We start from the raw sequence: 23881 nt of genomic DNA, 5'->3' as shown, positions 1-23881 counted from the left end.
TGGCTGAATTTTTCCATATTTTTGCACCTATACTCAGGGAAGGAGCGAATTGTCGGAGTCACGAGGCGCTCAACCAAACCTGAGCCCCTCAAGCGTATTTACATATTTCTATATGGAATTCGTCAGCCCTGGAACTAACTAATGACACTGCCCGCATCCCCCAGAGGTAACGAGCATCCATATAGGACAGTCTACCACCAGTAATCCATGAAGGCCAAGCCAATACTCAACACAACCAGTTCAGGGGCGGAGCTCCCGTTTCTAAGCAAATAATTTTATATAATAATGTTCAATCCATCAACCTCTACTGTGTATATTTTTGTTTTGATACGTCCAGATTTTTTCTTGACTCTTTCAGGTCCCTGTTGTGTTGAATAATGTCCCTGTCCTGGTATTACTCTCTGTCTCTGGAGAAGGCGTGCAGATATTAAGAAGATATTCTGTGGTCGTCACTGTGGTCAACAACATCTATCTGGTCCAAATGGATAAACCCATCTATAAACCAGGACAGAAAGGTTTGCAGCTCCTCCTTCTGTTTCTCTATGAGATCCCTGAAAACAAAAAAATAAAAAACACAAACGAGGGACGGCGCCTCCGGTGATACCGTCGGACACAATGCTTATGGTAGTAGGTAACAAGGGGGTGCTCACCTCGTGGCCTCTTGATTAGTGCATGATAACTACATATCACCCCTATGAAATCCAGGAAGGGAACAGTAGTCCTGTTGTGGGGTATTCAGTTGGATGTAGCATCAGTGGGTGCTCAGAAATCTACTGCATTCAGTATCTCAGGTCCAGACCATCAGACCAGAAGGTCAAGCCTTGTGCCTCTATGCCCTCTGTAAGTGTTATATAAAGAGGGTTCCCAAGTAGATAATGCTATCAGAAGGTTTAGGTTCTCCAAAGATCTTCAAATGTTGTCCTTATTAGTAAACCCATGTAACTGAACTTTAATATATATTAAAACTGAGATGGAGGTTAAAAGTAGTAAAGATAAGATCCAAGTTGGCCAAGTCTACCCATATTGATGGGACCAGCAAACACGTAAGGACACTCAAGGAGAAGACTCACTACTGGGCACTCTTTTTCCAATGACACTGGCAGGGGTCATCCACCGATGCCATTCGGGCCGCAAACGGTTCATAGTTTGCGCCTGGCAATGCACACACGGTCATGTGCATGAGGACTTGCGTTATAAGGTCTTACCGGAATTTTATGTGGTCATAGAGTGCTCGTCTACATATAAGTTAAGTGACGTATAAATTACTAACGTATAAAAAAAAGACATAAAAATTTAGATTAACCAATATCTCCTCCCTCCTCTCCATAGTGCTCTTCAACCTGGTCGCACTCAATCAGCTGCTTCTTCCCGTTGATGAAACTGTAAGTCTCCTGTTAAGAGGTTCTTTTTTTTTTTTTTTACTGATTTTTATGTGTGGAAAATCAATCTAAAGTCATAAAGTCATAGTAAGAACTATATAAGGCGATAATTCCACTTTTCTAATATGTTATCAGGGTCAGACACACCCTTGGGTTTTGCACTGAGCAGCCTAGGGAGTGATAGGAGCTAAAACAACAATAACTAAACCACTTACTAAAATTATAAAGTAAGTGGTTAAATGATCTATATTGTCACTAGGGGATTGAGACGTGAGAATTTTCTTTAGTGGGAAAACCCCTTTAAAGGGGGGGAAGGGTTCTCATATTGGACATTTATGGCGTATCCATTGGGTTTTACGTAAACGTCCAGTAGAAGCAGGTCTTTTCACCGAGAGTAGCAATACTTTTATTCCTGTCTAGAGGCTGCCGTGCTTGGCAGACTGGCCCACGAGAGTATCTGAGAACCCCTGGAAGTTGACCCTTAGGGTCCACTAGATGATGACCAAATTTTAATATGATTTGGAGCCAATAACTTGAGCCTATTATGGAGTTTAATACAATTGACGCAAAATCTGTTGTTGCTGTTACTTGTCTGGATCCGGGATCCCTTCTTTAGCAAAAATACTGGGCAACCCCTTTGGATTGGGTTTTTAATTGAAGAAAAAACTAAACTGAAAAAAATCTGTTTGTTTCTTTGTGTTTTTAACTGAAAAAAACCATAATCATTTCCATCCAGACCTTTATCCTACATTTTTTGCCCCCCCCCCATTGCTTAGTAGTTCTCAAAGATTACATAATAGGAACAATTATTATTAAAAAAATTGCCCTTGAAAAGTTATTTGTGTCATTTCCTTCTCTTCCAGTATCCGCTGGTTTATCTAACGGTAAGAAAATCGATACGTAATTCATGTATTTGATGTATTATATTTCTGAGGATAGGGGTGAAGCATTTTATATTAATAATATTATCTGCTTTGTAGAACAAATTACATACAGCTAAATATTCTTTAATGATCTAGAATTTTACAGGGATTTCTGCTGCTACTGAGTGTAGATATAGGAGGTGGAGGTAGTGGTCACCCCCGGTCACCCCCAGGCCATTATTTTTGTTTCCAGTGCCTAGTGGGCACTTACATCCCTTGTAATGGGTATTGTGAGGATGCCAAGTAGACTAAGGCCCAATATACTTTGTAGTGTGAAATGTTCGCGAAGGTTGACATTTGACATTTGGTTCCCATATTGGAGTAAAAGAAGAGACTTTTACTCCTGTCTAGAGGCTGCGGTACTTGGCAATTCTAGAAAGTCCCATAAAATCATGGCCACCTCCCAAATCACTTTATATGATGCTTGAGTTTACCAGCATAGAATTAAGGTTACAAGGTTATTTCCATATATTATAATAATAATAATAATAATTATTTATATAGCACACAAAGATTTTGCAGCACTGCACAGAGTTTGCCAAATCGGTCCCTGTCCCCAATGGGGCTCACAATCTAATCAACCTACCAATGTGTTTTGGAGTGTGGGAGGAAACCGGAGGACCCGGAGGAAACCCACACAAACACAGAGAGAACATAAAAACCAACAGATGTGGGTGCTTCTGGTAGCTGCTTGTTTTCTAAAAACGCAATCCCTGATCCCACGTCTCGCATTTATAATGACCTGGCTGCTCACCTATTCTCGGAAGTCTTATATCAATATTGTATGGGGCAATACTGGACAAGACTCTGGGAGATCCAATGGAGACAACACATAGGAAATGGGGCCTTGGGGTGGGGGAACTTCCGGATGATGAATGAGAGGAGATTTTGAAGTCTCCGAGTAAAGTGTCCGTGAATGTAACGCAGCGGTGATCCCAACTATTCCTACTACACAGGGCACATAGTACACTGGTGTGATGCATGTGATGGGGTTTAGGGAGGATACATGTTGTCCAAGGTGCCTAGCTGAAGGGGCAGAAATACGACACATGTTCTGGGCATGCCCGGAGTTAAGTGGATTGTGGAACAAAATTGAGTATCTAATACAGGAAGTGTTTGGAGTCTGGATTCAGCAAGACCACAAAGTTTGTGTGCTGGGGTACATGGGTGGGATAAATGTACCAGGTACGCAAGACTATTGCAAGGCACTGACCCACCAAGAGTGGCAGAAATTAAAGGACTAATGAATAACACTATTAAGATGGAGTTGAGGAACGTGGTTGGGAAGTTGGAGAAACAATGGGGTAAATAACTGGAAAGTCCAGGATTAGGGACAGAGATACAGAGATAGCAGAGGGTTCGTGAGAGGGACAGAAGGAGAAATAGGTGTTGCAGAAATGGTGCATATTTGTACAGTTATTGCTATTGTATATTACTGCTGTAGAAATGATATGCTTTAAAAAAAAGTCCTAAAATGTAAAATAATTATGCAAATTCTGTGGATATGCCAAAAATGATGCCCATACTGATTCCAAGGAATCAGACCTATTTGATTGTTATCCTTTATCGGTGGGGGTCCAACTGTTGGGACCCTCACCAGTTATGACAATGAAGGTTCCAATTTCACTTTTTGTTGGCACATTTCTAATGAGCATGTCTGTAGTGTCTGAATGTGAAATCGGGCAAAAATTGCCATTCCGTAAATTAGTCCTACAGGTGATCCCTGACTCCCCCATTATTTGTATATTACTGCAGGATCCATCAGGGAGCCGCTTAGCTCAATGGCTAAATCAGAAGTCAAAGGGAGGACTCGTATCATTGGAATTCCCACTGATAAATGACGCTGCTCCGGGGTATTACCTAATTACAGCTGAGAGAGCATCGGAAAATGCTGTGACCCAAAGTTTCAGTGTGGAAGAGTATGGTAAGTCCTTATCTCTATGTAAAACCTAAAATACTGTATATAAGTAACGCAGTTCCTGTTGCGATTTGCTACACTGGGAAGGTTGTGAAATAATGGGGCACATTTACTTACCCGTCCCGTTGACACTGCCGATTTGGAATGTCCGACGAGGATTCGGAGCTTCATGTCCAATTTCCTGCATGTGTCAATTCCCCCGTTGAGGTCCGCCGGAGTTCACCTTCTTCTTCTCGGTGCAGGTAAGTGCTGATCTTGCAACACAATTTCATTTTTAAATTCTGCGGTTTGTCCAAATCAGTCGGGTTGTCCGGCGTTCATGCCACACGATTTGTGTTGCATGAAAGCCAGATGGGCTACAATCCAATTGCGTGTGCCAAAAACCCGGGGCAATTCAGCGCAAAACAGAAAAATTTGGGAGACCCAACGGAAATGCGTCCGACGGACCCTTAGTAAATGTGCCCCATTGTGTCTCTGATCACACATGTAGTATACTTCTACAGAGAACTATGTATCACCTATATAAGATGCTCCTATGTGAGGGTCTGTACCACAAAGACTTTCTACAGAGGAGACAGAAACTCGTATCACAGTTACCTCTAAGAATCAAACAGTTTCCTTTTATACAGTTACCAATAATTTGCTCTTAGCCTCCCTGACTGTATACTTATGGAGAATATAAAAGGAGAGACTGCAAATCCAAGAAGAGATAGGAGAGGGAAGTTGAAGGTCTTCTGAGGTTATTACACGTGGGACAGTATTGGGTAATTTCACATTAAAATAGGGAATTCTAGAAAGGACATTTCATCCTCTGCCTGAGGGGGCTGCTAAAGTAATGGGGTGAAACCTGCTGACAGGTTCCCTTTAACCTTATTGCTGAAGTGGAAACAGGAACAGGCCAAACAAAACATTTTTGTGCTGGCAAAGTTGCTACTAACACTTCCAGTCTATTTACTTCTTCAGACGTGCCTAGAATGGAGGATTTTAGTGCCTACTAGTATTAAAAATCGGGTTCTATAGCTAATCTTTTCATTTGTCCTTTTTTTCAGTGTTGCCCAGATTTGATATGACATTGGATGCTCCCAATTCTTTATCCATCCTGGATAAGACCCTAAAATTCAACGTCTCTGCAATGTATGTGAGATAAGATTATTACAAGATATTGTATATGCCATTAATCATTGGACAATAAGCATAGCGATATTTCATCTCATTTTAGGTACACGTATGGAGAGCCAGTGCCAGGAACTGTATCTGTAAGATGGTGCCGGCAGCCGAATTATGGTCGGCTTAATAATTGCTTCATGGAAAAAAATGGAGTCTGTTTTTCTAAGACAGGAAAAGTAAGAGAGATTGTAACAATGTAACGAGTGGTCTACATAGTCTCTGCTTTACTGGGGAGGTGACATCTTTCTTGCTTTAAGGAGCTGCCCCTTCAAAATGTCTGTGTCTAACTATTGACTCTTTTATTGACTCTTTTGTCTCGTATACTCTGTCCATTTCTGTCTTGTCGTTTGTTTGCATACTCTTTAATTCGCCTAACAAGTATCTCAAACCCTTAAGGTGTTTCCACCACCTTCGTATTGCAGATGATGTCTTGTTTTTTCTGCCAGAGCCACTTATTTCACACCTCCCTTCCAGTTGTCAACCAAGACCTTTTGCAGCTTAGTCAGACAAGTCAAGGCAAAAGGGCTACTACCAGTAGAGGTTACCTACTCTGTATGTAAAGGAGCAATGTCCTAGGCAATTGGAACCTAGTGGCCTCAAGGATGTTCAATATTTCTGAGAAAGATGTCCAATAGTAGAAGAAGACCAACACGGAAGCCCAAAAACGTCTACTTCAATCAATCTTTGGTCCTTTAAGACTTAAAGTTACTACTTTGCCTTCACATTGGTGTTTGTTTCAGTGAGTGAAGCGGATAACCAGTGCTTTTCTACTCCACATGACATAAAAGTATAGCCCAGACTTTCTAACTGCTCTATGGAGCATGTATTGTTCATTCCCATAAATTTCGGTTACGTCAACAGATTGTCCGCTCCCTATTGTGTACAGATAACAAAGAACAAAAGAGATGTCAAGCTAACCCTATGTCATGTGTTACAGTTGGCCTCCGATGGTTCATTTAATGAACTAATTGACCTGACTACCATCCAGATGGATCGCTCTGGAGCCCAGACCAACCTCAATCTTTCTGTAACAGTGATAGAAGATGGAACCGGTAAGGGAAGACATTTTCCAATTTGATTTTTTTCCAATTTTGATATTATTCATTTATTATTTTCAATTTTTGATTTAATTTGTTTCCTAATAATTTTGTAAAAACGTAATGAACAAAACCCCTCAACGGAAAATGTTATGAAGCATATGAGATATGTGTCTATTCCGTCTCCAACTATACATGTTTCTGGAATCAAGAAAGATATAACAAATATAACAATGAATACATTTTAAGTCAGATCTCCTGCAGGTTCTAGTCCTGCAGTTTGAGTTCTGCTACCTGAGTACCACTCCCAGGTTTCTGCGCTCCTGAGGACTGAGTGCTTAAGTGGAGTGACGTAAGGCTGACCCAATCGGGTGCTAGGGCACTCCATTTTTACAGACTTATGGCTTCATTAAGAGTCTGTTAAACAAGTCTTCTGGCTTTAGTGATTTGTGTTTTTCTAAGATTATGACTCTTTCTTGTACCTTTTGACTATTTTATTGCCTTCCAATATTGTACTTCACCGTCATCTTGGTTTTTGGCTTCGTTACGATGACCCTGCTATATGTCTATCTTTCTGTTCTAAGCAGGTACCGAGGGTAGGGACTGCTACCCAGTTATTGGTTTCGCACAGGACTGGCAAATAGGCAGGGACAGAGGTTGTGAGAAGTGCAGGGCTCGCACTTCTTTCCTGTCTTGACATGTTAGACTTAAATTTTCATACATGGAGGTGAAGTTTCAATTCTGTGGGTGTTCAACATCTTGGCCATGAGAGCAATGCAAAATACCCCTTCATTCAACGACTCACCTAGGAGACCCAAGATTCAAAGGGAGGGACTTTCCATATAACCAATAAATGAGGGTTGAGTCTTCTGGTAGTGTTCTATGGATAAGCAGTACCACATCATTGGCTCCCCCATTATAACACACTGTGGAAAATCCATCAATGACCCAATTGTATGTAGAAACCGTTCATTCTGATGTGTGATAAATGAATGTGTTAAAATTATAATATTCTCTAGGATATGGATCCATTGGTTTTAAGGCTTGAATCCTGTCATCAATGTAATTTAACTAAAACATAAAAAGAGGAGGTATCTACTATTATATAGTGTAAAAGAAACTGCACCATTTGTTACACCAAAAACTGATTTTCATTCATTTTATGTTCATAATAGTTACTGTATTTCTGATATTGACTCCATAGAGGAAGTTCTACAAGTCAATTTGATGAACCTTCATCAGGATTAGCATTTTACGGAGCCTGAATTAATGGAGCCTGTAATCTATGTATATTGATTCCTACTTTCCCCATGGTGGTCTTCCCAGTAACAATCTGTAACCTTACTGTAAGCATATACGTTCCCTGCAGTGCCACCACTGGTGAAATTAAGTATTACATAATGCTTATAGTAGATTATCTGTGTACTATAAGGCAGTGCAGTTCCTCCAGAGGGAGATTCCTCTTTGTGGCTGATGAGAATCCTGATTAACCCTCCTCTTTTAACTCACTAATTGTCAAATTAACTCTCAAATTCTCTAATTGTCAATGTAAGTGAGTTCCGTAAACTGGACAAACCCTTTAAGTTGTTCTACTCTTGGCAATCGTAAAATCAACTTTCCAGGGGTCAATGCAGTATCTCTATTGTGTCTTAAGGTTTAGTCTCTTTATTAGGAAGTAATTTATTCCTATTTTCTCTTCCAGGAGTCCAAGTCACAAAGACCCAGTATTTGTGGGTGACGAGCCAGCTCGCTAGTATCACCTTTGATTATGATCGTATGAACCAGTATTATAAAAGAGGACTCCAATATACGGCAGTGGTAAATGACTATAGTTATATGGACATACATGTATGGAACAAGAACTAAGACGGGCTTTAAAGTCTTAAAACGTGGCTCATAATTTGGGCCATTTTTTGATTCTTGACATTGTCTTACATGACATAAAGAAGAGTTGTGTGTGTCAGTCTGTTCCCTAGATATTACATGTACTAGATATTGCCATGTGTAGCATCTACATTTGTGTAAATAAAGAGGATGCCCCAAGTTTTACAGTAATGGGGGACCTTCTACATGTAAACGAAGGAGCTAAAGTTCAAGCATGCATCCTACAAGGCTCTTTTTCTACCTTGTAAGGCAGCTTCCGTAACCTCATGAATGACTTTCCATAAGCCTTATAACATGATGAGGGATTATAGTTAAACTATTATATATGTTCCAGAATGAACAGATTACCAAATTGTGATGAACCCCCTCTCTCAGGTGTCATCATGGGTTGCACTTACACTAGAGAGCCTCACAATCTTGTACCTAACGCCCCGCTAACCTCATGAATGACTTTCCGTAAGCCTTATAACATGATGAGGGATTATAGTTAAACTATTATATATGTTCCAGAATGAACAGATTACCAAATTGTGATGAACCCCCTCTCTCAGGTGTCATCATGGGTTGCACTTACACTAGAGAGCCTCACAATCTTGTACCTAACGCCCCGCTAACCTCATGAATGACTTTCTGTAAGCCTTATAACATGATGAGGGATTATAGTTAAACTATTATATATGTTCCAGAATGAACAGATTACCAAATTGTGATGAACCCCCTCTCTCAGGTGTCATCATGGGTTGCACTTACACTAGAGAGCCTCACAATCTTGTACCTAACGCCCCGCTCACCTACACAAGATTCAAAACCCCCAGATCACACAATTAGCTGTACGGTTACTAAAAATTGATATTGGTAATGCTATCCCTTTGGAAACTTAAGTTCTTTAAGGCTACAAGCAAAGATTTATTAAGTTTTAAAGATTTAATACACTTATGTGCAGTGCAGACGTTAAAAAAATATACAATTGTCAGCAAAGAGGAATTACAAAGAATATACACACAATACAGACATAAGCAGTTGCAAAATAAAAAACAAATAGACCTGACTCCTGAAATACAAGACTTATCTGGTCCGGAGGTTCTGCAGAATAACTTTTGGATAGGCTTTCCAGTTCAAATGACACTACCGTTGCCTAACCAAGAGATATCATAGTCGACGCGTGCTTGGCTATTTTTGTCAATCCCATAGATGTTGATAGAAGTGCAAGACACATGCTAGACCTCCAGTCCCATCAAGTACAGGAAAGTTGACCCTCTTCATAGAATTATTGGGGGTCCCTGTGGATGAATTCCTCCGATCAGAATGTTTTAAACCTATTGTGTGGAAAAGGGATAACAATCAAGCTTGGGCCAACTCCTTTAACACATTTTACGTTTACAATGAGAAATCATGATGAGATTCACTGTTAGGAGGCCCTCCCATTGCTTTCAATGGTGGAAAATGGTGGTGCAGGATCTTTACTGTCTGTGTGCTGTATACTGGTTCTGTGTTTACTGAATTATATCTTAGTTCAATGTGTATTGTGCATGTATTTTAATACAAGATACAGTGTAATCTTTATTTCACCCATCACTATTGACATTTCCATGTTTTCCGATGTTCTTGATTTCTAGGTTTTGCTACGTGATGAAAAGGGCCGTCCTATGGTAGGGGAAGAGGTGGAACTTAATATTGATGACCTTTGGAGGACCACGAAAATAAAGACAGACTCCACCGGAGCAGCACTGTATGAGATAGACACATCCAACTTCCTCAACCCTAATTATACAATCCAGGTATGTATAAAACATAGACGGGAGGGGAACTTGCTTCAAAACTAGTTGACTAGTTGACTTTTCTATGTTTGTAAGCCCTGATATAATGTAGCTGTGTTAGATATAATACACAGGGGCAGATTTACTTCCCCGGTCCATTCGCGATCCAGCGGCGCGTTCTCTGCGCTGGATTCGGGTCCGGCCGGGATTTAATAAGGTAGTTCCTCCGCCGTCCACCAGGTGGCGCTGCTGCACTGAAAAGCATCTGAACGCGCTGGAGTTCACCGGCTCGGGCTGAGTGAAGGTAAGCACGTCCCGAGCGACACATTTTCCGTTCTTAAATGCGCTGTTTTTTCCGAATATGTCGGGTTTTCATTCGGCCACGCCCCCCAAAATCGTCGCACGCATGCTGGCGCCGATGCGCCACAATCCAATCGCGTGCACCAAAATCCCGGGGCAATTCAGGTACAATCGGCGCAAATTGGAAATATTCGGGTAACACGTCGGGAAAACGCGAACCGGGCCCTTAGTAAATGACCCCCACAATGTAGGGCTATTATATTATGTGTATTGCATTGAATATTCTGCTTTGACTTCTGGTCTGATGACCCCCAGATTTTATCCCTAGTTCTCCTCCCATGTTTGACTCCTGTATCTTGGCTTGCTATATGCCTCTGCCTCTTTCTACTTATTTTGTTACTCTTACTATTCATGATCAGCTTGTCTTACTCTGAACCATAATTACCTGTCCTGACCTTTGTCTAGTACCTGTACAATGCCTGAATCAGACTGCCCTAATCTCGGCCTGTCTATGACTAGTCTCTATCTGACTCCAGATGTTCCACACTAGTGTCTCCAAACACTTCGGATTAAAATTGTCACCAATAATGGGACCACTTTAAGACTTAGTTTTCTCTCTTGATCCCTGTATGGTGGTATAGCTTTTGGAATAACCTCAAATCTGTTTTCTGGCACAGTGTGCCCAGAACCTACAAGCTGCTACAGGTGTCAAGATGTTTTCAAGGTCCTGTAAAGAATAGTATAATGATTATAGGCAGGGCCGGCACCAGTGCTGGGCATACATGGGCAAGTGCTGGGCCCAGAGCTGCTGGGGCCCACATAAGGCTGTACATAAGAAATCCTTGGAGGTGAGTGGGGCTGTATATAATTAATCCATCGGGGATGAGGAGGGTTTTATATAAGATAACCATTGGGGGGCTGTTTGGGATGATAAACTAGAGAATATTTTAGGGAACAGAGGACTGTTTTAGTGTCTCAATTTCTAATGCCGCCATGTGAGTTCACTGCAAAGGGGCCCACTTAGGCTCTGTCACCCAGGGGCCTACTGACACTTGGAGCCAACCCTGATTCATGGTGAATGGTTAATCATGATAAAAGCCTACATAATTATACATTTTTCATTAAGTTTGTCTTTACAATACTTTCTGAATGTTTTTAACAGGCCAGTTACCCAAATACGAAACAGTGCTATTACAGACCTACAGGTCCTGACTATCCAGTTACACAATACACGTTCTTTCGATTCTATTCAGCGACTGGAAGCTTCCTGCAGATCATTTCTCCCCGGGAAACACTAAAATGTGGGCAAAATCAGAACATTGTGGTTCAATTCCTCCTGAGCACTGATGGTGTTGGTGTTGGGGCCACTAAAGCCACGTTCTACTATCTCGTAAGTATCTGAAGGCTGAGACAGGCGTAATAGTGATGAATGCAGGGAGATATGTAAATGATCTAAAGGGTAAAGCTGGAGGTAAAAGCTGTCAATCAGAGGTAGTATTTATGACTTGGGTATGGCCATCCATGGACATGTTAGGACCACAAGTGTAAGAGTTACTTAGTGAAGTTCCTCCTCTTTGTTCTCATAGGACTAATTTGGGCACTTGGACAGGGGTTACCATCATGTCTGTAATGCTGATGTGTACTTTTCCATGCTTTTCCAGACTATGTCAAGAGCCCGGATTGTTCACACTGGACAACAAGATGTTGCACTAACTAATGGTGAGGTTCCAGTATTGTTCTTTCTCCAGCGTTGGCTAAAGGCTCCATTGGATGATGGATCTCCCACTAGTAATTTAAATTGACCCATAAAACAAAATGAGAACATACAAAGTCTTCGTCTTTGATAAGATCCATCGACCCTGAGACTGCAAGGCAAATGTGCTAATGACTGATTCTCACTACACATCCTTACATGGATGAGATGCCACCATTAGTGAAGTTCTCAACTTCAACTTCATAAATAGTGTACACCCTAAATAACTAATCCATGTGGGTTAATGGCCACCTTTAATATCTCCTCCTGCCCTACAGCTATGAAAGGCAATTTCTCTTTCAACCTACCGATAACTTCAGAAATGGCTTTGAGAACAAACCTCATTGTGTACACCATTCTCCGAGACGAGCTCATTGCAGACACCAAGTCATTGATGGTAGAAGCCTGCTTCAAAAATAAGGTATGTCTATGCGGGCTACACAAGAAACTCATAATATAAGGCTGTAGCATGATGACTTTTGACTTGATAAAGATGTAACCACACTTACTGTAGCTTGAATTTGGCTAAGGATTTCAATTTCACATTGCTTAGCGATTCAATAGATCGAGACAGTCTGCATAATATTCTTGGGGGCTCTGAACTGGCTGCACAATTTGTGTCCAGATCAAGGCCCCCATATAGATCTATGATATACCCGATCATGGTGCAGTGACCAAACAGTGTCTCAACGCATGATGACCAATGGTTCAATGATTCAATAGACTGACCCTTTCTCAACCCCACCATGACCCCCAGATTATTCCTCAGAGGGCCCATTCCTAGTTTGAGCTCTGGCCCATTTTTGGACTCAGACCCTCTTTCTCACTTTTCTTGGCTGATTTTTTATTTAAAAAAACATTAGTTGTCCTGACCTTGGCCCAAACCTTGACAAGTTCCTGTCATTTCTTTGTGGTTTCTGCTGGCTAAGCAGGGTGAGTTGACGTCAACATCAGGATTACACCAATTGGGTGTAATCCATTGGTTCCCTGATACAAAGTCCAGATCCTTATACACTGTATGTGGTCTAAAGTAGGATTTCCAAAGAAACTTAGGAGATTCTTAGGAGAAAGTCAAACACAATGGGGCAGATTTACTTACCTGGTCCTGTCGCGATCCCGTGGTGCATTGTCCTACGAGGATTCGGGTCTGCCACGATTCACTAAGCTTGTGCGCTCGAGTTTGTGTATACGTCGCTTCTGCGCCGAGGTCCACCGGAGTTCACCTTCTTCTTCCTGGTGCTTGTGGTTGTCCGACGGCCTGCCCCCCGATTTCTGTCGCGTGCAAGCCGGTGCCGATGCGCCAAAGTCCAATCACATGCGCCAAAATCCCGGGGTAATTCGGCGCAAAACGGAAATAGTCAGGAAACCCAACAAAAATGCGTCCAACGGACCCTTAGTAAGTGTGCCCCAATGGGTCAACGTCAGCTGTGTTTCAACCTTTACGAATGATCATAAGGAGAATCTAAAAAGTAGAGTTTCTCGTCCCGTGAATGAGGACAATGAAGGTTGCCCCCTTCCAAACCATAAAGTAGTTTTGCAGTACATATGAATAATGTACTATTTATATGAGTTCCTGTATTCATTTTTAGGTATCACTTGATTTCGCTAAAAGAATTGGACTTCCAGCCTCTGATGTGGACCTACAGATATCAGCATCTCCAGGATCTTTGTGTGCAGTTAAAGTGATTGACTCAAGTCTAATTCTTCTCCATCCAGACAATGGACTAACTGCAGAAGGAGTAAGTCTACAGCAATATATTAGACATGTAGAATTATCTCACTTACTGAAATAGAAGTAATCAGTGGCATATTTCTTTGACTTTTTGGCCTTTTGGATCCAGTGGACAATGGAAATATCATGGCACACCTCACATACAGCCGTCCTATAAGCCCTGGTTTCTTAACCTTTGCCTCTTTCCTTAGCCTCACACCCTTCTCTGTTTCCCATTTTGCCATCAGGTATATAACTCCCTGCAGGATTGGTTCTCAGGATATACTGTTGAAGAAATCAATCTCGAGGAGCCAGCGCCCCCCTGTGAGGATCCCCGAAAACAGATATTTTATTCTGGAAATTATTATGTTCCTGTGAGTAGTTATTCTGAAGGAGACACCTACCAGAACCTCAAGGTGGGTACCACTGTCCAGTGCAGAGAGCAGTAGGACAGCTAAGGATAGTCTAGACTATACTATGTGGGTCACATCTATCGATTCCAGTGGATGGCAAAATGGGTCACCGTTACGATGGCAGCCCATTCTCTGATGGGCACAGCCAGGTACATCTTGCTGCCCCTGTTCCCTGCCAAGGTCTGGTATCAGATGTTTCTTCCTTTGTGTCCTAAGATTTAAATTCTTGTGAATTACAATTACAATTCTGTTTTCCATTCCCATTTCCTTTAACCTTGATCTGTACCTACTTGTCCTGGATTATTCCTTGGATTCTGTCTGTTTCCTGCCCTTATTATGGACTGTCCTTGACTGTCTCTTCCTGACCCCTGGGGCTTCGACCAGTGTTATCTATCCCATGTGGGCCAACTGTCACCTACTCCAGAACCTCCTAAGGGCAGTGACCTTGTGTCCTCAAAGTAACAAATCCAGATCCTTGTACATAAAGCAGTGGGGACCGAATTGGTGAAACCTCCTAGTATAAGACATTGGGGCTCATTTACCAAGGGTCCGAGGACCGCACTATCGTCGGATATTCTGACGATTTCCGATTTAACTGGGGATTTTGGTGCACGCGATCGGACTTTGGCGCATCGCCGGCTTTCATGCAACACAAATCGTGGGGGGGAGGGAGGTCGGGCCGTCGGTCGAGCAGACTGATTTGGACTGAGCGCGGGATTTAATATTTAAATTTGTATCGCAAGCCGAAGCACTTACATGCACCGGGAAGAAGAAGGTGAAATCTGGCGGGCCTGAGCGGGGAAGCGATACATGTAGGATATTGGGCGCACAATCTTAGTGAATCGCGGCAGCTGTGCATTCTCGTCGGGGAATGCACCTTGGGGAACTTGCCAGGAACGGGTAAGAATTTAGAAAAAAAACCCTTTAAGAAATATTGTAACATGTCTTCTTTAATCCCTTCTCAAATTCTGGCCGATCTCTATCTAGAATATGGGTTTAATCGTGGGGACAGATGTAAGAGTGAGAAAGCCTGAAGTGTGTGGACAAGAAAAACCAGCCCTTTATCCAAAAGGTAAAAAACTGTTGTGTTTTCCATTAATTCATTAATCTTCCTCCATGATGATATTAGTCCATAGATGTTTGGCATTACATTTGGCCACAGCCATAACCAGATGCACCATAGTGACAGACGACCTGCAAAAAGTCCCAACTTAAGACCCCAACGTAGAAACCTGTTGGCTGTTTCCTACAGAAACCTAAAGAATTATGAATTGAGCTCTCGGCTGCATAATAAGGCAACAGTATAGGAAATATTTTACAATGTATTTCCAAAATGAGTCAATCTTTTCAGTAAATTATACCCTAATTTTCCAATATAATTGCTGATATTCAGATTTTTTGTTTTATACAACTTTTCGTTTTGAAGTCAAATTTGCAAAGCAAATGGCAGAAGCAAATGCCCCACCAAGGGAAGGTGACAATAGAGCAGGAGCTGAAGCAATTGAAACCGTTAGAAGAAACTTTTCGGACACGTGGGTGTGGACAATGGTGACTGCTGAGTAAGTAGACAAGGCTCTGTGCTCTGATTTGTTTAAAAGGAATTGAACAAAGTTTTATTGCCATGCAGTAGAGGACACCTACCTAGGATCTAAAGACTGGGATCCCTTAAAGGACATCTGCCATCAGGATTATGGATTATAAACCAAGTACACTTACATGCTGGAATGTGCCCTCTTTGTCAGGATCTTCTCTTCTTTAAGCTTTTTATGCCTTTGTTTTTACAAAAAGGCTTCAAAATGAGCCTGAGGGGCTCTACACTTCATTGAAGTTAATGGAGCCCGGAGTCCCTCAGGCTCATTTGCATAGTTCTTGAAACATATTTTCTTAAAAATCGCGGGCTTAAAAAGTTAAAAGAAGAGCAGATCCTAATAAAGGGGGCACACACCGGCATGTAAGCGTATTTGGTTTATAATCCATGACCCTGATGGTAGATTTCCTTTAAGATCAAAAGAATGGGATTTCCTTGCCTTCTAATGAACGGAGTGGTAGGTTCTATTTATTGTCTAAGGTAGTGCTGGAAACAACCAATCGAAACCCTCGGCTATCTCCGGCCCTCTCATAGACGATGGATAAGAGCGGTGGAGATAGATGGGTGCTGCGTTCAAATACTTGCTCGACCTTTGGCTCCATCGATTAGGAGAAATGGGAACCCATTCTCATGCTTGGTGGAGGTCTATTCTCGAGTCTGGTGGGTGCCCCACCTACCAGCTTATTATCCAATGTTCTTCTGTAGAGATGTGTCCACTGAGAGATTGTCCAATGAGTAAAAGCTTGTAAAGACTGATCTGTTGTCCACTTGGCACTAGAGAATCTAATGAGTATATTGGCTGTAGAATAAAGATGGCTGACTGCTTGGGATTGGTGAGAAAATTACAACTGTGCTGGAATCAGTGGAGTTTGTTGTGGGTGGTAAAAGTTCATCTAATTTTTTCAGGGAGTGTAATTGATGATGGCTTGTCCTTATGACAGTCCATCAATATATGGTTCATGAGGATCAGATTTTCGGAACCTGCTAAATGAAGGGATGTGGTGCTCCAGCCAAAGTGCCGCAGATTTTGTTGTGGCTATAAGAAGACCTGGATGTCGGAGATTGATGGCCTCTTAGAATATCACAGTTGCATCTTTGTTCCTGTAACATAGTTGCTCTCTTCATGTTCTCCAGTTCCAAAGGTCAATGCAAAATATCCCAGAAGGTTCCAGATACCATTACTGAGTGGATAGGCTCCATGATCTGCACATCGGAAAAAGATGGATTCGGCATGACGAATAATCCATCCGAATTCACCACTTTCCTCCCGTTCTTCGTAGAGATGTCTCTGCCGTATTCATTTGTTAGAGGAGAAACACTTGTCCTGGGCGCCTTTGTGTCCAACTACCTGGATCAATGTGTGAAGGTAAGAGAATCCAGGAATCTGGAGTGGAATTTGTTGGGTCATTATTAAATACTATAGAATATTTTATAATGGCGGAGCTCATTTTTTTCTGATATAGGGCTTCAAATACTCTGATTAAAGGTCTCTGCCTGCAGCTTATACAATAACCCCATACTCTGCTCTACAAACAGTATGCAGTAGGCTCCTAAGCTCCCTCTAGTGGCAGCAGTAGGCCAAGCTCTTTGAACCTTGGTTGAAACTATGGGAATGTTTGGATTTTTCAGTCCATTGTTTCATTTGATGGGGTTGAAAGTTGATCTATTTGTTAATTTTTTATATATCATGTTTTCATTGTTCAGGTACAAGTAAGTTTATCAAAGTCTAGAAGCTTTACAGCCGTGCCCCAAGAAGGCAAACAGGATGCCTGCATCTGCAAGGGACAGCGAGCCTCCTATACCTGGAACATAAATGCCAATTCAATAGGTAGGAATGTTTCATGCTTTTCATTAAATGCAATGTGTGCTATCCCCCTGGAGGGTGTGTAGACTTTTGCAACCAGTTCTAATTGCTTCAAATACAACACAAAAGAATCGGTGTAATTTGTCTCAAATTAAATTCCCTGCTGTATACATCCCTGATGCACGAATCAGGGAAGTAGCAGACACCAGGCAGATAACAGGAGGTCACCGTATCTGAGACCTAATTTGACCTGCATTAATGGCTCAGTGATCAGCATTTCAGTCACAGTTAGGGATGAGCAGATCCTTTTGGGTTTGTCGAGTCCGGCGGAACCTTGAACCAAATTTTAATTTGGGTTCCCCAAACCATCGGTAACACCCGTGATTGTTGCTTGCGGGTATTCCCTTTTACATGGCAAAGCCAATGTCATAGCTTGGAGAGCAATGATCCTTGGGAAAAGGGAAACTTGCATGTTCCGGCCCCATTTAAGGGTTAACACACCCACAATCAGTTTTACCGCTGGTTGTATCGACCGGACTCAGCCCGGGAGCCCTCTTCAAACATCTTCAAATTAACGTTAAAAGCTGCACAGGACTTTACCAAGTGAGTCCGAACCCCAACCCCAAAGGGACCTGAACACAAAGTTTGACAGAGACCCAAACTTTGTGGTTAGGGTTCATAAAAACACTAGTCACAGCAGTCAACCCCCTGGTTCAGTCCATGTGAAGGTGGGGGTCATGGACTGGGAGCCAATTGTTACTAAGCATTGACATCCATAGGCATACACATGAAATCTTTAGCAATGTTTTGGACCAGAATATGGTCAAAGACACTTTAGTGGATCATGTATTTATTTTCAAGGCCATTTGGGCACATGTTGATTTTGATCTAAATATTCTATTCTTAGTATAGACAAATGAATTGGACAAATCGGACCCAAAACCAATGTATCTCTAACTGTAGGATCAAACTATATAGTGGGGTGTCTTCTATTTTGTAGCAATGGGATCATATTACTCTGTGCTGGGGCTGGGTAGATGCATTCGACCAATACAAATGTTGTTGCAGCAGTGTATATATCATTTTTAGGTACCGAGCCACAATTTATGTCATATCAAAACCAAGTGGCTTCTAATTCTTTATTCTTATTTCTTATAGAATACAATAAATCCAATTTAATGAGTATTTTGCTTCCTTTTTAGGAGTCCTTAACTTCACTGTGTCCGCTCAGACTACTTTCATTGGTAAAACATGTGATGGACGTAACGACGCCTCCCAGCCTCCCCGTAAAGATACTGTGATCCAAAGCGTTATTGTGGAGGTGATGTATAGTATTGTCATAAAACACAAAATTTGGACCACCGATCACATTCACACATACACTCCGATCACTGCTAATAGTCCATCCAGCAACAGGGCACACATAACCATCAGAGGATCATGGATGTGTAGCCATAGGCTTATGTCTCCTCAAACAAAAGGAAGATTTAAAAAAGCGGATGAACTATTAAAGGACATAAACCTAGTAGCCTAAAACATGTCACAAAGCACGCCCACAAGTGATAGCATGCCCCCGGAACACTCTAATAGAAAGCAATAGAGTACGAGCATACCCACAACACTTTCCCCTAGAGGACCACAGAGTGAGTTCATGAAAGATGATGGAGTAAGGGCATGCCCACAAAACACTTTTTCCCAGCAGAGAAGATAGTAGATTGTGAGCATACCCACAACATGTCCCCATAGAAGACAAAAGTCTATGAGCATACCCACAACATACTCCAATACAGAATGCAACATAATGGGGCATATTTACTAAGGTCCCGTGGCCGCACCTTCGTCAGATTTTCCAACGTTTTTGGGATTTGCGCCACTGTGACAAGTATTTAATTGGGGATTGTGTCGCCCAAGCACTCACATGCACCAGGAAGAAGATGGTGAACTCTGTTGGACCTGAGCGGGGAAGCGACACATGCAGGATATCGGGCGCGCGATCTTATTTGCATAGTGCATTATCGTCATTGTATCTATTATCTGTTTTTGCTTTACTTTCCTACTTTTTGACTTGTAATATTTCTTCTTCTCTAGGCGGAGGGGATAAAGAAAGAAGAGACATCTAGTAACCTCATCTGTTTCCAGGGTAATAAACGACATCTCAAAAGTAACATGACATTGTGGGGCACATTTACTTAGGGTTTTGCGGACCGCATTTTGGTCCGGTTTCCCAACTTTTTCCGTTTTGCGGCGCATTTAACTTGGGTTTTTGGCGCACGCAATCGGATATTGGTGCAATCGCGCCGACTTTCATGCGACACAAATCGGGGGTCGTGGCCGTCGGACAATCCGTCTGAATCGGACTAAGTGCGGGATTTAACATTCAAAATGATGTCTCAAGATCAAGCACTTACATGCATCGGGAAGAAGAAGGTGAACTCCGGGGACCTGAGCGGGGAAGCGACACATGCAGGAAATTGGGCACGCGATCTTAGTTAATCGCGGCAGCTCCGAATCCTCGTCGGACAACGCACCTCGGGGATCGCGACGGGATGGGTAAGTGAATGTGCCCCATTATCTCCTGCAATAATTAGCGCTCTGGTACAGGGGCTCTTCCTCTAGTGCAACTGTTACCACTCAGGGTCCTTTCTACAGTTTTCAGGACCACAATGAGTTTCAGTATAGAAAGTTCTTTAACCTCTTCATGCTGTTTCATCCCTATCGAACGAGGTGATTTTTTTGTGCATTTTTCAGTGTTGATATTTCCTAAATCCCTGATTTATTTTTTATTGTTTTTACATCAATGTAACTTTAGGAGGGTTTGTATTTTGCAGGACAGGTTGCATTATTTAATAGCATGATTTGGGGTGAACAATGGTCAATTTGATTCCTCATCCACTAAAAGTTTGCTTATTGTTGTAGAATAGAGATGAGCGAGTATACTCGTCCGAGCTTGATGCTCGTTCGAGTATTAAGGTACTCGAAACGGCTCGTTGCTCGGACGAGTATTTCCCCTGCTCGAGATCGAGCATTTAATTAAAAAAACACAGTGAAGAACAATGAAGAATAGAATAAAAACAGTGAACACAGGATCATTTAAGTGAAAAAGACAGTGAAGAATAGATTGCAGATGTTCGGCACATCTGCTTACTTGTTGGGAGATACGCGCGGAACGGCAGCAGGGAGACATCAAGCAGCAGGGAGACATCAAGCAGCACGGGGAGACATCGGGCAGCACGGGGGGAGACATCGGGCAGCACGGGGGAGACATCGGGCAGCACGGGGAGACATCGGGCAGCACGGGGGAGACATCGGGCAGCGCGGGGAGACATCGGGCAGCACGGGGGAGACATCGGGCAGCACGAGGGAGACATCGGGCAGCGCGGGGAGACATCGGGCAGCGCGGGGGAGACATCGGGCAGCGCGGGGGAGACATCGGGCAGCACGGGGAGACATCGGGCAGCACGGGGAGACATCGGGCAGCACGGGGGAGACATCGGGCAGCACGGGGGAGACATCGGGCAGCACGGGGAGACATCGGGCAGCACGGGGGAGACATCGGGCAGCACGGGGAGACTTCAGTGGAAGAAGAGGAGCGGATCCCGGGACAGCGTATCACCCCGACAAGTAAGCAGATGTGCCGAACATCTGTAATCTATTCTTCACTGTGTTTTTCACTGCGTTTTTCACTTAAATGATCCTGTGTTCACTGTTTTTATTCTATTCTTCACTGTTCTTCACATCTGCTAACTTGTCGGGAGATAATATACGCGCGGAGCAGTGAAGAATAGATTGCAGATGTTTGCATACATCTGATCACTTACCAGAAGACATTCTTTTTCAATTAAATAACACATTTTATTCCCGAACCATGGTCCCCTTGAAAAATGCTCGAGTCTCCCATTGACTTCAATGGGGCTCGTTATTCAAGACGAGCACTCGAGCATCTGGAAAAGTTCGTCTCGAATAACGAGCACCCGAGCATTTTAGTGCTCGCTCATCTCTATTGTAGAACTATACTTTTCTCTACATTTTTTGGTGACTTTTTGTTTATAGGGAAGACACCTTCAACTCTTTCGTTGACGATTAAATTGATTCAGCCACAGAACGTGGTACCTGGTTCGGCCTCAGGGTTTCTTACAGTTATCGGTGAGTTCCCGCAGGCAAGACGCCACAGTCTGATGATTTTTGGTGTATTATACATTTCTATGCATATGTAATGGCAGAAGTAAGTGTTCATCTTCACACACTGTCTGATATTTACACGGCACCTTATAGGATCTGACACCAGAATTTACAATAAAAACATCATACATTTGGAAACTCATTGGTTGTACAATCATTTGTAGGAAGTCATGTTAAAGGGGTTGGCCGCTTTTCAATAAATCTGTCTTTGCCTCTTTAAAACATCATCCTTACCCTGTTCTCACCATTCTGCCCTCTGCATATACACGGCTTCCTCTGTCACTGCTCTAGGCCGCCCTCATGGCGTCATCCATTGTGTGTCTCTTTTCACTGTCCGCCCTTACTGACAGAGACTAGAAAAGGGGGAGGGAGCAGGATGAGTCATAATCTCCCACTACAGCTTCTCCTATACATCAGAGCTCAGAGATGTAAGCAGAGAACCATGGAGATTCTGCACACAGCACAAAAGTAAATAACAAGAATGTTGATTTACTGGTTGAACATTTGGGGATTATCCACAGGGCAGTAAAAGCACATGGGCAACGTATATAAAAGGGTAACCAACCTCTTTAAGGGGGACTACAAAATGATACAGCCCTGTCTCTGGCTCCATCTTTCCATGGTGTCCTTCTTGGGGCACATGTGGACTCATGTTGCTGGGACAGATGTATCAGTGGTCATGACTGCTGCAGTCAGTCAATGGCCTCATTGAGGTAGAATGGTCACATGAATGTTTCACCTCCTATTACCCACTGGTTGGTGGCAGCGATCGTGTGCCTTATAACGGCTTAGATAAAATGGATGCAGAGGTATTTGTGCTACTCTTTAGAAGTAAGATTTCTCCTTACAGATACTTTGCCAATTAAGGCCACCTTGCAGGCATGTGGAGACTTATAGCCATTGGTGCTCCACCATAGCCATTAGTGAAAATACATTTTCCACAATGGGATGCTACTCTGGCATATAAGAGGACTCCGTTCACAATATTTCAGACCTGTGGTTCTTGTTTGTTGTTTGGCCGTATGACCCAGACGTATTGTCATATATTAGTGGCCGAATAACCAACCGGTAAATTGTTGCCCCTTACTACTAGCCATAGCAATGATTACGTCCGAGTCGCATATATATACCCTTGCTCAATGATGGCCATTAATAGTAGCAAGGGGTGTTAATTTGCCAGTTTGGCCGTTTCGCCGTCAATCCGGCATTACATCCGAGTCACACGGCCAAACCCAAATTCCGAAAATATGGGTCTGATCATCTTTACTCAGGAGATTCCTTCCTTTTAACCCATTATTATCTTCCATTAGGAGATATCATTGGTCTCCCCCTGCAAAACCTTCAGAACCTGCTGCAGATGCCATATGGTTGCGGAGAACAGAACCTTGCGCGAATGGCTCCCATTCCCGATCTTCTAGACTATCTCAATGTCACAGGACAACTCACAGACGAGATTCTCCAGAGAGCGATCCAGTACATGAACACGGGTAAAAATGTGCAGTACGAGACTGATAGCCCTCAAGTCATCCTCTTTATTCTGGGGTCTTCATTCGAGCAGCCCTGTAATGTTCTGCCAAAAGTCCACACTTTCAGATTGGTGGGGGACCATAAAGTCAACACCTCCAAATATCATTCATATTCAGAAGCTGATAAATAAGAAATGCAAAAAGGATGCAGACAGCCCGATCCTCTAGTGGTCAAACCCGGGTACTGCTGATCTGATTCAATTCATTTGAATAGGCTCTAAGTGCAAGTTTCAACCACTACAGAGAAAATGGAGCTGTCTGCTTTATGTGCCATACACTGTATGAGCTGCTGGTCTGTGGGGGTTTGGACATCTGAGAAATCTCTAACTGTGCAGAGAACTTCATGGATTTTTCATGAAATCATTGGGGCATAGTTTGTGTGGATTTTAGGTGAAATGTGATAAAGAGTCAACTTCGTAAGCTGATAATTTTTATCTTTTTTTAGGTTATTACCGGCAGCTCAGATTCAAGGTGTGGTCAGGGGCCTACAGCTTATTTGGAGATTCGAATATTCATGAGAATTCATGGTGAGTGCCATGTGC

At 42.6% G+C, this 23881-nt stretch overlaps 1 protein-coding gene across 4 annotated transcripts in view; it reads left to right on the top strand.

Annotated features, from left to right (window-relative positions):
- LOC140106010 (ovostatin-like) overlaps window positions 1-23881 on the top strand; it is a 44357-nt gene that overhangs the window by 2036 nt on the left and 18440 nt on the right. For 2 of the 4 annotated variants that reach the window (XM_072130160.1, XM_072130163.1), the window contains exons 3-25: window positions 359-515; window positions 1330-1382; window positions 2243-2263; window positions 4058-4226; window positions 5270-5354; window positions 5440-5563; window positions 6325-6439; window positions 8127-8242; window positions 9925-10086; window positions 11528-11755; window positions 12027-12084; window positions 12397-12539; window positions 13708-13857; window positions 14078-14245; window positions 15230-15314; window positions 15669-15801; window positions 16965-17196; window positions 17535-17658; window positions 18837-18955; window positions 19723-19774; window positions 21685-21777; window positions 23124-23300; window positions 23785-23866. In XM_072130160.1, coding sequence (XP_071986261.1) covers window positions 359-515; window positions 1330-1382; window positions 2243-2263; window positions 4058-4226; window positions 5270-5354; window positions 5440-5563; window positions 6325-6439; window positions 8127-8242; window positions 9925-10086; window positions 11528-11755; window positions 12027-12084; window positions 12397-12539; window positions 13708-13857; window positions 14078-14245; window positions 15230-15314; window positions 15669-15801; window positions 16965-17196; window positions 17535-17658; window positions 18837-18955; window positions 19723-19774; window positions 21685-21777; window positions 23124-23300; window positions 23785-23866 — 2846 coding nt within the window. The remainder of the gene's footprint in view (window positions 1-358; window positions 516-1329; window positions 1383-2242; window positions 2264-4057; window positions 4227-5269; window positions 5355-5439; window positions 5564-6324; window positions 6440-8126; window positions 8243-9924; window positions 10087-11527; window positions 11756-12026; window positions 12085-12396; window positions 12540-13707; window positions 13858-14077; window positions 14246-15229; window positions 15315-15668; window positions 15802-16964; window positions 17197-17534; window positions 17659-18836; window positions 18956-19722; window positions 19775-21684; window positions 21778-23123; window positions 23301-23784; window positions 23867-23881) is intronic. The other 2 variants (XM_072130161.1, XM_072130162.1) reach the window with 2 other exon arrangements.

This window comes from Engystomops pustulosus, chromosome 11 (assembly GCF_040894005.1).
Source record: "Engystomops pustulosus chromosome 11, aEngPut4.maternal, whole genome shotgun sequence".
Classification (NCBI taxonomy): Eukaryota; Metazoa; Chordata; class Amphibia; order Anura; family Leptodactylidae; genus Engystomops; species Engystomops pustulosus.
Note: the sequence above shows the minus strand (reverse complement) of the source record. Positions and strands in the feature narration are given on the sequence as shown.